Consider the following 14,359-nt stretch of genomic DNA (forward strand, 5'->3'; position numbering starts at 1 on the left):
GCACCCAATTGATTATTTTCTTCCCGTTTTCCCTACCAAATTTCTCAAGTAACTAGTTTCTGCATTCTTCCCAGAGTTTATTATGACCCCATTCCCACTGGTTAGTTTTGGATGTTGTAGTGGGGTTGTTTCTCCAAAAGAGCCTCAGGATAGAAAGTTAAGTGCTGGAAATTAAAACATTGCAGTAGATAGCTCTAGATATTTCTTATTGTACTGCTTTATTAATTTGGTTAAAAATTCCATCATTCTAGGTAGGCATACAGATGGCTTACAGGCACATGAAAAGATGCTCAATACTGCTAATTATGAGAGAAATGCAAAGCAAAACTGCAATGAAGTATTAGCTCACGCCAGTCAGAATCCCATCATCAAAAAGTCTACAAATATTAAATGCTGGAGAGGAGTTCCCATTGTGGCTCAGCAGGTTAAGAAGTCGATATAGTGTCCTTGAGGATGCAGGTTTGATCCATGGCCTCGCTCAGTGGGTTAAGGATCCGGCATTGCCGTGGCTGTAGCATGAACTGACAGCTGCAGCTCTGATTAGACCTCTAGCTGAGAACTTCCATATGTTTCAGAAAAAAAAAATGCTGGAGAGAGTATGGAGAAAGGGGAACCCTCCTATACTGTTGGTGGCAATATAAATTGATGCAGCCACTGTGGAGAACAGTAATCTTGAACTTTTTATTAGCGTTAAAAACACTGAAATCTGGAGTTCCCATCATGGCACAGCAGAAACAAATCTGACCAGGAACCATGAAGTTGCAGGTTCAATCCCTGGCCTCTCTCAGTATGTTAATGATCTGGCGTTGCTGTGAGCTATGGTGTAGGTCGTGGACTCGGCTCAGATCGATGTGTCTGTTGCTGTGGGGTAAGCCAGCAGCTGTAGCTCTGATTTCACCTCTAGCCTGGGAACCTCCATATGCCGCTAGTGCAGCCCTAAAAAAGAAAAAACAAAACAAAACACCGAAATCTGAATTTTATTAATTTATTAATTTCCCTGTAGGATAGATTCTCATTTACTAACTGATGTTTTCTTCTCTGAAGAAAAGGGTTGTTATTACCAACCTGAATGGTCACACTGCTCGAGTCAATTGCTTACAGTGGATTTGTAAACAGAATGGATGTAAGTATTAATCTGACTTCTGTTAATTTAGCATTAGCTTCTCTGATATTATGCAATTGAAAAATAGAAGAAAAATAGTGTGCCCAGTGAAATATCTGACCTGTACATTTATTTTATAGCACTTGAAGCATGGATAATGCAGCAGTGCTTAGGATGAGGGTAGACCCTTTATTGAGGCAAGACCCCTACCATTGCCTACAGCTTTTGATGCAAAGCCTAAAGCAGGGCCTAGGTTGGGGCCCAGCCTGGGATTCAAAAGATTCAGCTTATAGATCTGTTTCTGCTACAGACAAGCTATTCGTTTTTTTTTTTTAAGGCAGGACATTGCATCTCTATTAACCCCAGTTCGCATCTTAGTAACATGTGAAAAGTAAAGGCTTGAACTGAATCAGATGACTCTGGCTGATTTGTGACACCTGTAAGGTCAAAATTATTTTCAGAATAATACTAAGAAGTTATTCCTAGTTTTCATTATCATTCTGTCACAAGTGTGCAGTGCCATTTTGCAGTACTTTATTATGTGTAATATTGTAGCAGATTAAATACAGAAGCAAATTTGAAAATCCAGCTATATTCTAATAAAACCAGAGCTTAAAGAGAGTTGCTGAAATATGAAACAGTGCCTTATTAATTTTTATTTTGGGAAATATAGGGGTCCCCCCAGAAAATGTTATTTATGTTAATATGTAATGGGGCTTTTTTTTTTTTTTTTTTTTTTGTCTTTTTGCCTTTTCTAGGGCTGTTCCCGTGGCATATGGAGGTTCTCAGGCTAGGAGTCTAATCAGAGCTGTAGCCACCGGCCTACACCAGAGCCACAGCAATGCCAGATCCGAGTTGCGTCTTCGACCTACACCATAGCTCACGACAACGCTGGGTCCTTAACCCACTGAGCGAGTCCAGGGATGGAATCTACAACCTCACAGTTCCTAGTCGGATTCGTTAACCACTGAGCCATGATGGGAACTCCAGAATTTTTAATGAATGTTGCTTTTAGATGGGCTTCTAAAATCCTATGGAATTTTCTCATGTCTTAAATATACCTACTAGAGTATTATTATGGACTCTACATTAATTTTATTTTTTATTCCACAAATATTTATTGAGAGCATTCTGAGCTAGGCACAAATGCAGAATTTCCTGATCAGTGAGACTTGGCTGTAATTTTATCTGTGACATAAAAAAAGTTCAACAATCTACTTGTTTCAATTGGTAATGCAGGATTAGTCACATTAGGTCAATAAAAACCATTAAATAGTAGAAAGAGTGGCTATTAGTGCAGATATTAAAAGACAATTATAATTATGTTAATTGCCACCAAATGACATCAAAGACTACTTGAATCTCAATATAGGGATTCCTTATAAAGTATTAATTTGGGCTTGTATATATTATCTTCCCTTTAAAAGTGAAGTTACGTAAAATTAATTGCCTGTGTATCACTGTAAGCTATAGTTATTATGATTGATTTTCTCAGAATTGGGCTCTACTGCCAGGTAAATCAGGAATTTTTTTCTAACCCATGTATCAGTGACAAAATTCTAATGATACTACTTAATATTTTTTAAATATTTTTTGGGGGGGGCACCCTCCAGCATATGGAGCCCCTGGGCCAGGGGTCAGATCTGAGCCACAGCCAGGAACTAAGCTGAAGCTGTGGCAATGCCAGATCCTTAACCCACTGTGCTGGGGATTGAATCCTTGTTCCAGTGCTCCCAAGATGTTGCTGATCTCATTGTGCCACAGAAGGAGCTCCTAAAATATCTTATTTTTAACACATTACTTTCATGTACCTCAGTAATTACTGAAGTCATGTAGTCAGGTAAATGGCTTAATGGCCGTGATACATGAAGAAATTAAAGCTCAGGATCACAGCTGGCTAGCAGCAGGATTAGGACATGAACCTGGGACTTCTGAGTACAAATCCAGTGTTCTTTTGCCAACTCCCAGCTTCTTTGCCTAACTAACATAAGCCAGAAGAAATGAATGGAAAATCTAAACCAAAATTATGTTAGATTATTTCCTTCTTTTTTGGTTCTTATTCTTTTTCTTCTGTCATCAGCAAGAAGTTATAAATGTAAAGAGCTATTTTGAAATATGTGTCTGATCTTAGAAATATGTCATATATTTGATAGCAGCAGCTGACTGTAGTGTCTCACATGTGTTACTGCTTCCAGAAGTATTTAGCCTAAATCTTTTTTTTTTCTTTTTAGGGTCACACCCGCTGCATATGGAGGTTCCCAGGCTAGGGGTCCAGTCGGAGCTGAAGCCACAGGCCTAAACCACAGCCACAGCAATGCGGGATCCGAGCCATGTCTGTGAGACCTACATCACAGCTCACTGCAGTGGCAGGTCCTTAACCCCCTGAGCAAGGCCAGTGGTTGAACCCACGTCCTCAGGGATGCTTAGTTGGGTTTGTTAACTGCTGAGCCATGACGGTAATTCCCTAGCCTAAATCTTATTGTGAGGAAACAACCAGAGAAATCTAGATTGATGGACATTCACAGAACAACTGGCCTGGACTTTCACTATTCACAGAAAAAGGGTAGGACTGGGAAACTATTTAAGATTAAAGGAGAATAAAAAAATGTGACAACCATATCTGCAATGTTCGATCCATAGATTCTGAATTAAAAAAGAAAAGTTATAAAAGATGTTAATGAGACAATCTTGGGAAATTTTGATACGGATTATGTATTACACAACAATACTGTATCAGTGTTAAGATTCTTGAGTGCAATAGTTGTGTGGTGGAAATATAAGAAAATGTTCCAGTTTTGGGGAAAAATACAATAAAATATTTGACGATCAGAAGTCATTGTGTCTCCAACGTAATCTTAAATGGTTTGTCAAAAACGAAAAAGGGGGAGTTCCCGTCTTGGCTCAGCAGAAATGAATCTGACTAGGAACCATGAGGTTGCGGGTTCGATCCCTGTCTCAGTGGGTTAAGGATCCAGCGTTGCTGTGAGGTGTGGTGTAGGTTGCAGATGCAGCTCGGATCTGGCGTTGCTGTGGCTCTTGCATAGGCTGGCAGCTGTAGCTCCGATTTGATGCCAGCCTGGGAACCTCCATATGCCGTAGGTGCATCCCTAAAAGCAAAAACAAAACAAAAAAAAACCGACACACATAAAAGGGGTGTGTGTGTGTGCGCGTTTGTGTGTGTGTGTGTGTGTGTGTGTATATGTATGTATATATATATATATATATACAGAGTAAGAAATTAAACAAATATGGCAAAATCTTAAAGGGGATTCTAGGATTCTAGGTAAGGGTATATGAGTTTTATTTTTTCTATAGCTTTGAAATTTTTTAAAATAGCTGGGAAAAAATGTTTACTGAGATATAATTTTTTTTTCAGCTCCTTCTACTGAATTAGTTTCTGGAGGATCTGATAATCAAGTGATTCACTGGGAAATAGAGAATAATCAGGTAGGTAGATATGTTTATCGTTATAAGAAATGACTTATCTACTTTTATTTTCAGTTTTTTCCCCTCCTTTCTACTGTGTTCTTCCTTTGTGAAGTTTCCTCATTCTTGCTTATCAGTAATACAGATCCTGTATCTTCTGTACTTTGCAGGCTGCATACCCTTCCCTTTAATATCTGCATCCACACTCATATGCTGTTAGTCATTTCTGTGATTTTTTTTTTTTATCATTTGGAATAATTTTCAAACTGCTCTTACATGGGTTCTGTTTTCATTGGTAGCAAAGATTAAAACTGCTGTGTGCCTGAGTTCCCGTCATGGCTAAGTGGGTAACGAATCCGACTAGGAACCATGAGGTTGCGGGTTCGGTCCCTGGCCTCGCTCAGTGGCGTTGCCGTGAGCTGTGGTGTAGGTTGCGGATGTGACTCGGATCCCAAGTTGCTGTGGCTCTGGTGTAGGCCGGCAGCAACAGCTCCAATTAGACCCCTAGCCTGGGACCCTCCATATGCTGCTGGTACGGCCCTAGAAAAGGCAAAAAGACAAAAACAAAAACAAAAAAACACTGCTGTGTGCAAAGGATAACTGTGGCCATGTGGATATAGATTTACATAATTCTGAGTGATGTTATAATATGCAATACTGTGTGTTGATGGACCTCTATTGATGGACATTTAGGTTGTTTCTAGTTGTAAGCAAAGATTAAAAATGTAACATTAGTGCATCAAATATTTGAACACCTGCTGTGCAGAAGATGTAGATGAGGCAGAATCCTGTTGAATTGTGCACATGGTTTTGAAGATAAATGCTCTTGAATAACTAAAGTATAAAGGGGGCTCTGTGTGGGTGGGTGCTTTCACCTGCTGTACCGCAACCATGCTGCTATGAACATTCAGTGGAGGTTTAAGAGGTGGCCTATGACTTGGGTTTGGTAGCGTAAGATGATTTCCTTAGGAAGAATGAAAGGAGTGAGGATGCCAAGTAGAAAAAATGCATGACTGCTCAGGAAGAGCAGACCACTTACTCAGGAGGATTCAGTTTTAACCAAAGCCTAAGACATCTTTCCGGCAGGGCTTTCCAGAGCTTAGTCAGAGAATTATTCATCTCTCTGTTCTGTGTGAAGAGGAATCTGTAACCAATCAAGTTTGGAAAGTGTTGCATATCATATACTTCTGTTAGAGAATCACAGGGCACACAAGCATAGTGAAGGTTCTTAACAGTTCTGATATGGACACACCTGCTTATCTTTGTTTAAATACTATTTCCCAAACTTCAAGTTTGATTCCCTCCTTAAATCTTTTAGCATCCCTTGTAACCTTGAGGAACTCAGTTTTGGAAATGTTTCTCGATGATACGTTATGGACAGTAATACTAGAGCAGTAGAGTAGAATATCTTGTGAAAATTTGAATACTCACTTCAGGAGTTCTTTATTAGTAGAAATTGGGAAGTCATTGAGGATGTCTAAGCAGCAGAGTATGAATTTCAAAAGATGAATCTGACAGGAGTGTGCTAAATTAGGATAGGGAAAATATATGAAGGAAGAGAGATGGGATGTATTTTTGAAGGAAATGTGATTTTGGCATTGATAGTTGTCAAAGCAGTGGGGAGCTGGTGGGTAAGAGGAGTGAGAAATCAAAAACAGTGGGATTCTGTCTCGAGGCCCAGGAAAAGAGATGCTTCTACAAAGCAAAATAAGCAAGTAGGGGCAAAGATGTGACATTCATTGTAAACATGTTATTTGCATTGCTGACCAGGCACCCAGATTTGTCCCCAGAGAGAGAGGACAGGCATGGAGGTGGGGATTGTGGAGTCCCCTAGACTTGAATGAGAGCCCCAGAGGGGAGTGTAGCAGACCACCCCTGTTTGGACTTAACTTGGCAGAGGAATCCAGAGAGAGCTTTTTGAGCACTTATTTCTGAGCTTTTGAGCTGAGACTTGCAAGACTGTTCCTTCAGTGCTGCCCAAACTTTTGTCAGTAGAGAGGATTGCAGGCTAAGTATCTGATGGCAGACTGTGAATTAACTTAGAGACGGACCAGAAGGGAGACTGTGAGCCCAGACAGTGTGGAGGAGGGTGAATGGCATAAAAGAGGAATGAAGGGAATAAGAGGATTGGGGGGAAGGGGTCACTATTGTGACTTTTAGAGGCTTAAAGTTTCCTTCCAGTATGCATTTCTTTGCACATAGGTGCTCACTACATCCTGACTTCTGATAAAAGGAAATAATTCTAAGCTGGTATAATGAGAGACTTGAACAGTGGGCAGTGTTTTTGAAAAAGTCAGTGAACTTGAGAGGTTTATTTTGTTTGAGCTTTTAAGATTCTCTGATGGTGAAATATAATGCTGCTTAAAAATGTGCAGTGAGGAGTTCCCATCATGGCGCAGCAGAAACGAATCTGACTAGGAACCATGAGGTTTCGGGTTCAATCCCTGGCCTCTCTCAGTGGATTAAGGATGCGGTGTTGCCGTGAGCTGTGGTGTAGGTTGTAGACGCGGGTCGGATTTGGCGTTGCTGGGCTCCGGTGTAGGCAGGCGGCTACAGCTCAGGTTTGACCCCTAGCCTGGGAACCTCCATATGCTGCTGGTACGGCCCCAAAAAGACAGGGGAAAAAAAAAAGTGCAGTGACATAGAAAACAAATTTATGGTTACCAAAGGGAAAAGTGGGTGGGGGTGGGGGTCATAAATTAAGAGTTTGGGATTATCAGCTACAAACTACTATGTATAAACTGGATAAATAATAAAGACCTACTGTAAAGCTTGGGGAACTATGTTCATTATCTTGTAATAAGCCATAATGGAAAAGAATATGTATAACTGAATCATTCACTCTATACTGAAACTAACACAACATTGTAAATCAACTATACTGCAGTAAAAAATAAAATAAAATGAAGTAGAAAAAAAAAAGTTGTGAAGTGAGTTTTTTCCATAGATTTAATGTTTTAGGGGATAATGATACAGACCTATATAAAGTTTAAATACAGAAAAGTATAAAGAATGAAAAATATACAAAATTTGAACAGTTAACATTCTAATAAGCATTGTTGCAGAATGCTAGTGATGTGTGTATTATTACACATGCAAGCGATTTTATTGTACTTGAGTTTTAAAAAAATGGGTTTTTTTTTTTCTTTTGAGAGGCCAAAAGCTAATGATTATGGGAAGTTAGTGTACAGACCCTTATACCTATGTATTAATTCCTTCTTGAGTGGTAGAGTTTTGCTTAAGTAATAGAGACATTTAAGAAACACCTCTGTTTTAGCAGACAGCAGTTTATAGAAGATACTTCTCAGAGGAAGTGGTAGAATCTCACACATTTGTAACACTAAAAAAAAATAGATCCAAAGTAGCAATGATGCCACAGGGAATAATCTTGCTTGAAAAGCAGGAATTCTTGATAAACAGATAGGATTTTCCTGTTCTCTTTGCCATTTTTCCATTTTGAAGCTTTGCTTGATACAGGCAAGTATTATGAGTGGATGCTAGAAATGTTTGGTAAAAGTTTGATGGAAAATAGAATATCTACTCAGTCCTGAAGTAGAATCTCACATAGTACCACCAAAAAAAAAAAAAAAAAAAATCACAGTGAAAAAACATAGTAGCCACTATCTTTACCAAGATATCAGGATTAATTTCACTAAAAATGGGACAAACTGACATTGTGTGCCTCTTGATATGATGTGCTTGTGTAATGATGATGTCAAAATGTATACCCTGAATCTGGTCATGAGGAAATATCAGACTAATTCCAGGGGAGGAACTGTCCACAAACCTAGCCTACATTCTTCAAAAATGTCAATATCGTGGATGTCTTTCCATGGTAATAAGCATACATTTATCCACATTATCCTTTTTGTTGGCTTAGAATGCATGTCTGCAATGCTGGATATCTGATCCACTGAGTGAGGCCAGGAATGGAACCTGTATCCATATGGACACTAGTCAGGTCCTTTCCCTCTGTGCCACAACAGGAACTCCCTGTCTGCAATTATTTAATCAGTTTCCTGTCAATAGTTTTAGGTTGATTACAGCTTTTGTAAAGAATGTGTGATGAATATCCTTCTACATTTGTCTTTTATTTGTTACACTGGTGCTCTCTTAGATTCTCAGAGGTGAGATTGCTGTGTCAAAGGGTATGCCCATTTTGGGTGTTGTTAATATGATCAGGCGGACTTCTCACAGGCTTATGTTCTTCTCAGCTCAGAGGACTTATTTCCGGGTCTGGCAAATTTTTTTTTTTGTCTCCATACCTGCAACGTATGGAGGTTCCCAGGCTAGGGGTTTAATTGGAGCTGTTGCTGCCATCCTACACCAGAGCCACAGCAACAGCAGATCTGAGCCACCTATGTGACCCACACCACAGCTCACAGCAATGCTGGATCCTTAACCCACTGAGCAAGGCCAGGGATTGAACCTGCAACCTCATGTTCCTAGTCAGATTTGTTTCTGCTGTGCCACGACGGGAATTCCTGGGCCTGGCATTTTAATGTGACTTTTAATCCTCTGATTCTAGTTAAATGAAGGTGGAACTAATAATTCCTTTTTTATCATTTTGTTATTCTTTGTGATTCAGCTTTTAAAAGCAGTCCACCTCCCAGGCCATGAAGGACCTATTTATGCGGTGCATGCTGTTTACCAGAAGAGGGCGTCGGATACTGCTTTCCGTACACTGATAGTGTCCGCAGCTTCTGATTCTACTGTCCGAGTCTGGTCTAAACAGGGTTTTGAAGGTAGGTTTAGAGACTATGATCCAGACAAATGAAATAGTAATTATCAAATGCATGGAAACTTCGAAGAGCGTACATAGAATGTTTTCAGTCTTTCAAGCAGTTTTTTAAATGTAGGAATTCTAATCTACATGTTTGCTTCTTTTGCACTTTTCCATAATTCCTCCTTACCAAACCGTTTGATACGAAAATTCCTTCAAAGCCTTTTCATGTAAGTCTTTCTGTTCTCTGTAGCCTTTTTTAAATTTGACCGTTTAAATTCCCGTTGTCACTGGGGGCTCAGGCTTGACTTCTCTCGTCTGCCTGTTGACATCCAAGACTCTGATGATGCCACCCAACCTCTCTAGGTGGATAAGCTCAGACTTAGGTGTTCATGGTGTGTTTTATTATTTCTTAGTGACATGCCTTCAGACCTTGAACTTTGGAAATGGATTCACTCTGGCTCTCTGCTTATCTTTTTTGCCTGATACCGATGGTGAGTATCCTGCTAAGTGTGTGTTAAAAGAACAACGTATTTTTCTGTCTCCATACACTGAGAACCTAGAAGAAACATATTGGATCTCAATTTGTGTCTATATATTTTCAGGGAATACATTGAGACACAGATAACATACTTTTGTTCTCAATATTCAAATGATCTATGTATAAAACCTAAGGTTAAGGGGGGCTATTAGGAACTTTAATAGCTGTTAAAATTTTAAGTGATTTGATTTGTACTTGGGATTGATACTGCTATTTATCAAGTATATTGTCCATGTAAATAGATGTAATTTGGGAAAGTCACCTAACTCTGTTAAGGTAAGGGTCTGCGCTGAGTTAGATGGGCCAGGTGAGCATTTCTCTCAAGATGACGGCCCCTGCCCATCCAGCATAGTGACAGTTTGCCCAAGACCACCTAAAATCTCCAAACAGAAAACATTTCCATTTTGCTATGAAACCCATCTGTACCTTTTTTTTTCTTCTTTTTTCCTTTTTGGCCAAGCCTGCAGCATATGGAAGTTCCTGGGCCAGGGATCGAATCTGAGCCGTAACTGTGACCTATGCCACAGCTGCGGCAACACCGAATCCTTAACCCACCACATGGGGCTTGGGATCAAACCCGTACCACCAGAGACAAGGCTAGATCATTAACCCACTGTGCCACAGTGGGCACTCCCCATCTGTACCTATCTTTGATTATCCTCCACAAAGATGATGGCTAATGTAAATCTTTTTTTTTTTTTTTTTTTTGTCTTTTTGTTGTTGTTGTTGTTGTTGTTGTTGCTATTTCTTGGGCTGCTCCCGCGGCATATGGAGGTTCCCAGGCTAGGGGTTGAATCGGAGCTGTAGCCACCGGCCTACGCCAGAGCCACAGCAACTCGGGATCCGAGCCGCGTCTGCAACCTACACCACAGCTCACGGCAACGCCGGACCGTTAACCCACTGAGCAAGGGCAGGGACCGAACCCGCAACCTCATGGTTCCTAGTCAGATTCGTTAACCACTGCGCCACGACGGGAACTCCTAATGTAAATCTTGTACCTCTCAGTTACCTGGAGGACAGACCTGATAGGGCAAGGCTGGGTCTGGAAGCCTCCAGGCTGTTCTGCTTGGACTCTGCAGTAGGAGCTTCAACTCCAAGGTCTCACCTGATGCTTCCACTTCGTGCAAGGGATTCCCCAGAAGGGGAAATTACACACATTTAATTTCTTTGCATCTAGATTGAGGCCAAGTGACTGGAGTTTTTGGCCTTTTTTAAAGTTGATTTAAAGAAAACTAGTTTTGGAGTTCCCATTGTGGCTCAGTGGTTAACAAATCCGACTAGGGACCGTGAGGTTGCAGGTTTGATCCCTGGCATCGCTCAGTGGGTTGAGGCTCTGGTGTTGCCGTGAGCTGTGGTGTAGGTCGCAGACGCAGCTTGGATCTGGCGTTGCTGTGGCTCTGGCTAGGCCAGTGGCTACAGCTCTGATTAGACCCCTAGCCTGGGAACCTCCATATGCCATGGTTGCGGCCCTGGAAAAAAACAAAACAAAACAAAAAAAAGACTAAAGAAAACTAGTTTCATTGCTTTTTAACCACATCGTTAAGTATGTGCTCTTTTATTTTGTTCTTTAATCACTTCAGGGATTTTGTTTTACTAATGAGTACTGGAAATGTAACATCCTCAAAATAACAAACATACTTTTGAATCTTTGTGCAGTAGCCATGCTGCTGGGCTCATAGGAGCTCTCCTGGAAATTTTATTATTCACTTAGGCTAACAACTCTTCCTATTAACAACTCTTCTTCTGGCTGACGTGCTTAAACGCTCCCAGCTTGCTCTTGAGCTTCTGTTTTTACTGCTCCTTCCATCATAAATGGCAGACTAGAGGAAAGGATTTTCAGTTAATTAGTAGTCATTTTTCCCAGGTAACCATTTGATGGAACATTTTAGAGTATTCATTTTATTCCTCAGGACATTTATTGAACACTTTCAATTTATTTGTTCAGTGGTGTGGGAAGTAGAAGTCAGGATTCTTTACCTAGAGTTTAGGCTTTAGCATAAGTAATAGTCATAACATATGATGGAATACTTAACAGTGAAGCCTCTTTTTTCCTCCCCAGTACCAATATTAGCATGTGGCGATGATGACTGCAAAATTCACTTATTCGTTCAACAAAATGATCAGGTAATTAATGATGTTTATTAAGAGGCTAGAATTACATTCTGCTTAATTACATATCTTAATACAGATTATATTTTCAGATTATAGAATTTGAGGGATAGTCTAAACTAAAATAATCCAGTAGCAGAATCTTTTCAACAGTCCTGTGTTAAATGGTTTTTCACTCTTTATTTGAATAGCAGGTAGTTATTGCTTTGGCCACCAGGTCCAGAGTTGTTGGGGGAAACAGGTCATTAGGTGGGGAAGGAGAGAAAAGATGCTTTTAAAAATTTAAAAGAAGTCTAGCATACCCACGGTGAAATACTTCCCAGTAGTAGTTAATTTGTCCTTTCGAGCTTTACCTATTCTTTGAGTGGTTAAATTAAAGGAAAGTTTCAGAAAGAGGGTTGGTTATTCATTTCATTAATAATGGGGAGACTTGTTTCTTTGCATTTTATAAGAAAGTTTAAAATGATTGTGATTGTTCAACCTCAGTTTTTTTCTGCATTATATCCACAGCATATGTCATTTTATCTTGTGAACATGTAGTGTATTTAAAGTCTGCAGATTATCTACTCAGCACCGCTTAGATAAATAATTTAGATAATTATAAGATTTTTTAATTCCCATATGAGAGCTGTATGTTGTCTAATCAGTAATCACTTTTCTACTATTCCAAGTTAAAAAAAAAAACAAACAAACAATGCATTAGGACTGGCTTGAGACCAAATGATGTCACTAATACACTGAAAATAGCAAATTCTATATGAAGTCCTATGATTTTTGTCATCTTACTAGTTTCAGAATGTACTTTTTCTCTCTGGACATGAGGATTGGATAAGAGGCGTGGAATGGGCAGCGTTTGGTCAGTATGAAATTTTGCTAAAGTACAAATGATGGGGACAAGTATGTGTAACTTGCAAGAAAGCAGCCTTTTGTTTTAGTTTAAAGTTTTCTTTGTAGATAACATTTTTCTCTTGTCCCAAGTGGAAAACAAGATCCTTAATCCCTTTTAATAACTATTAATTTGGGGTGCTAGATGATGAAACAAGTTGGTGTTTATAAGAGGACGCTAGCTAATTATTGCATATGCACACATTCTTGAGAAGTTCTTTGTAGAAATTAGTAGATTGTATATGAATACCACATATTATAACCATTTATTAGCACTGTGTATATATTTGTCAGTGTTATTGAATATAGGTCAAATGAATGAAGGATAAAGAAGCAAAGTCTAATTTTTTGGGGAAAGCTAGAAATGTCTGTATTGTCGGAAAGAAACTTTTTAAAACATCTTATTAAAATATAGTTGATTTACAATGTTGTGTTAATTTCTGGTGTACAGCAAAGTGACTCAGTTATATATATATATATATATGTATGCTTTAGAAAAGAAACTTAAATGTAAGGATAGAATGTTTTACAAATAATAAAATTTGTTTTTTTAATTAGGTAGAGATCTTTTCCTAGCAACCTGTTCGCAAGATTGCCTGATACGAATATGGAAACTGTATATAAAATCAGTATCTTTTGAAACTCAGGAAGATGATCATATAAGACTAAAAGAAAATACTTTTGCTATAGAAAATGAAAGTGAGTAATGATGAAAATATTTGATGTAACAGTTCTTAGGTTTCCTAGATGATTTCTTTATCTGTTTCACCACACGTGTATGTGTGAAGGTTAGGTTTTCCAAAGTATCAGATCCCTCCCTAAAACTGACCCCATGCACTTTTCCTTTTTTATTTTTATGTGACAGTGAGTTATTTTTCATGTGTAAAACTTATTTTTCTTCTAAGCCATATTAACAAGATTTTTTTTAAATTGCTGAAAATAATTTTAATATTTTCTCAGTAAATTAATTTCTAAAATATTACCTAATTTGCAGTTTTAGCATAGGAAGATCTAAAGGAGTAATGCCAATTATCTGTACCTTTGTTAGAGAGTACTTATGAGACACTAAATCCCTATGTTTAAGTAGTAGTATATGTAATTCTGATTTTCTCACTCTCTGGCATCAGAATAGTACCTCTCCGTGGTAGATGTCATTGAATGTTTTGTTTGGTTTTTGGCCATGCCTGCAGCATGGGGTTAAACTCACCCCACAGAGAGCAACTCCTGGATCCTTAGTCCACTGTGTCACAAGGGAACTCTGGAATGTTGCATTTGGAGATATTTTTGGATATGTATTTAAATTATAAAGTTAGTCATTTTGTTCACCCAGGAATATTCTTCTTTGTTATTACCTCTCTTGATTATAAATAAAGTCAATTAGAGTTGAGAATTGGTAACAGATTTAGAGTAAGAACCAAGAAATATTATAACTAGCATATTGTGAGTAGCTATTTCCAAATATGAAAATTTTTGTGACATTGTCATTATTTGGTTTGAAACATCACAGTACTGATTTGACTTCCTTTAATTTCTGCATTTATCTTAGGGTTGTTTTTTGGGGTTTTTTTAGTGG

The 14,359-nt window shown here is 38.8% G+C and overlaps 1 protein-coding gene across 1 annotated transcript in view; it reads left to right on the forward strand.

Moving 5' to 3' along the window:
• The window catches only part of ELP2 (elongator acetyltransferase complex subunit 2), a 46,718-nt gene that overhangs the window by 1,227 nt on the left and 31,132 nt on the right, over window positions 1-14,359 (forward strand). The window contains exons 2-8 of the mRNA XM_003356413.4: window positions 1,045-1,123; window positions 4,479-4,549; window positions 9,117-9,273; window positions 9,668-9,745; window positions 11,852-11,916; window positions 12,691-12,757; window positions 13,345-13,485. Coding sequence (XP_003356461.1) covers window positions 1,045-1,123; window positions 4,479-4,549; window positions 9,117-9,273; window positions 9,668-9,745; window positions 11,852-11,916; window positions 12,691-12,757; window positions 13,345-13,485 — 658 coding nt within the window. The remainder of the gene's footprint in view (window positions 1-1,044; window positions 1,124-4,478; window positions 4,550-9,116; window positions 9,274-9,667; window positions 9,746-11,851; window positions 11,917-12,690; window positions 12,758-13,344; window positions 13,486-14,359) is intronic.

The sequence above is a fragment of the Sus scrofa genome, chromosome 6, assembly GCF_000003025.6.
Source record: "Sus scrofa isolate TJ Tabasco breed Duroc chromosome 6, Sscrofa11.1, whole genome shotgun sequence".
In the NCBI taxonomy this organism is placed as follows: Eukaryota; Metazoa; Chordata; class Mammalia; order Artiodactyla; family Suidae; genus Sus; species Sus scrofa.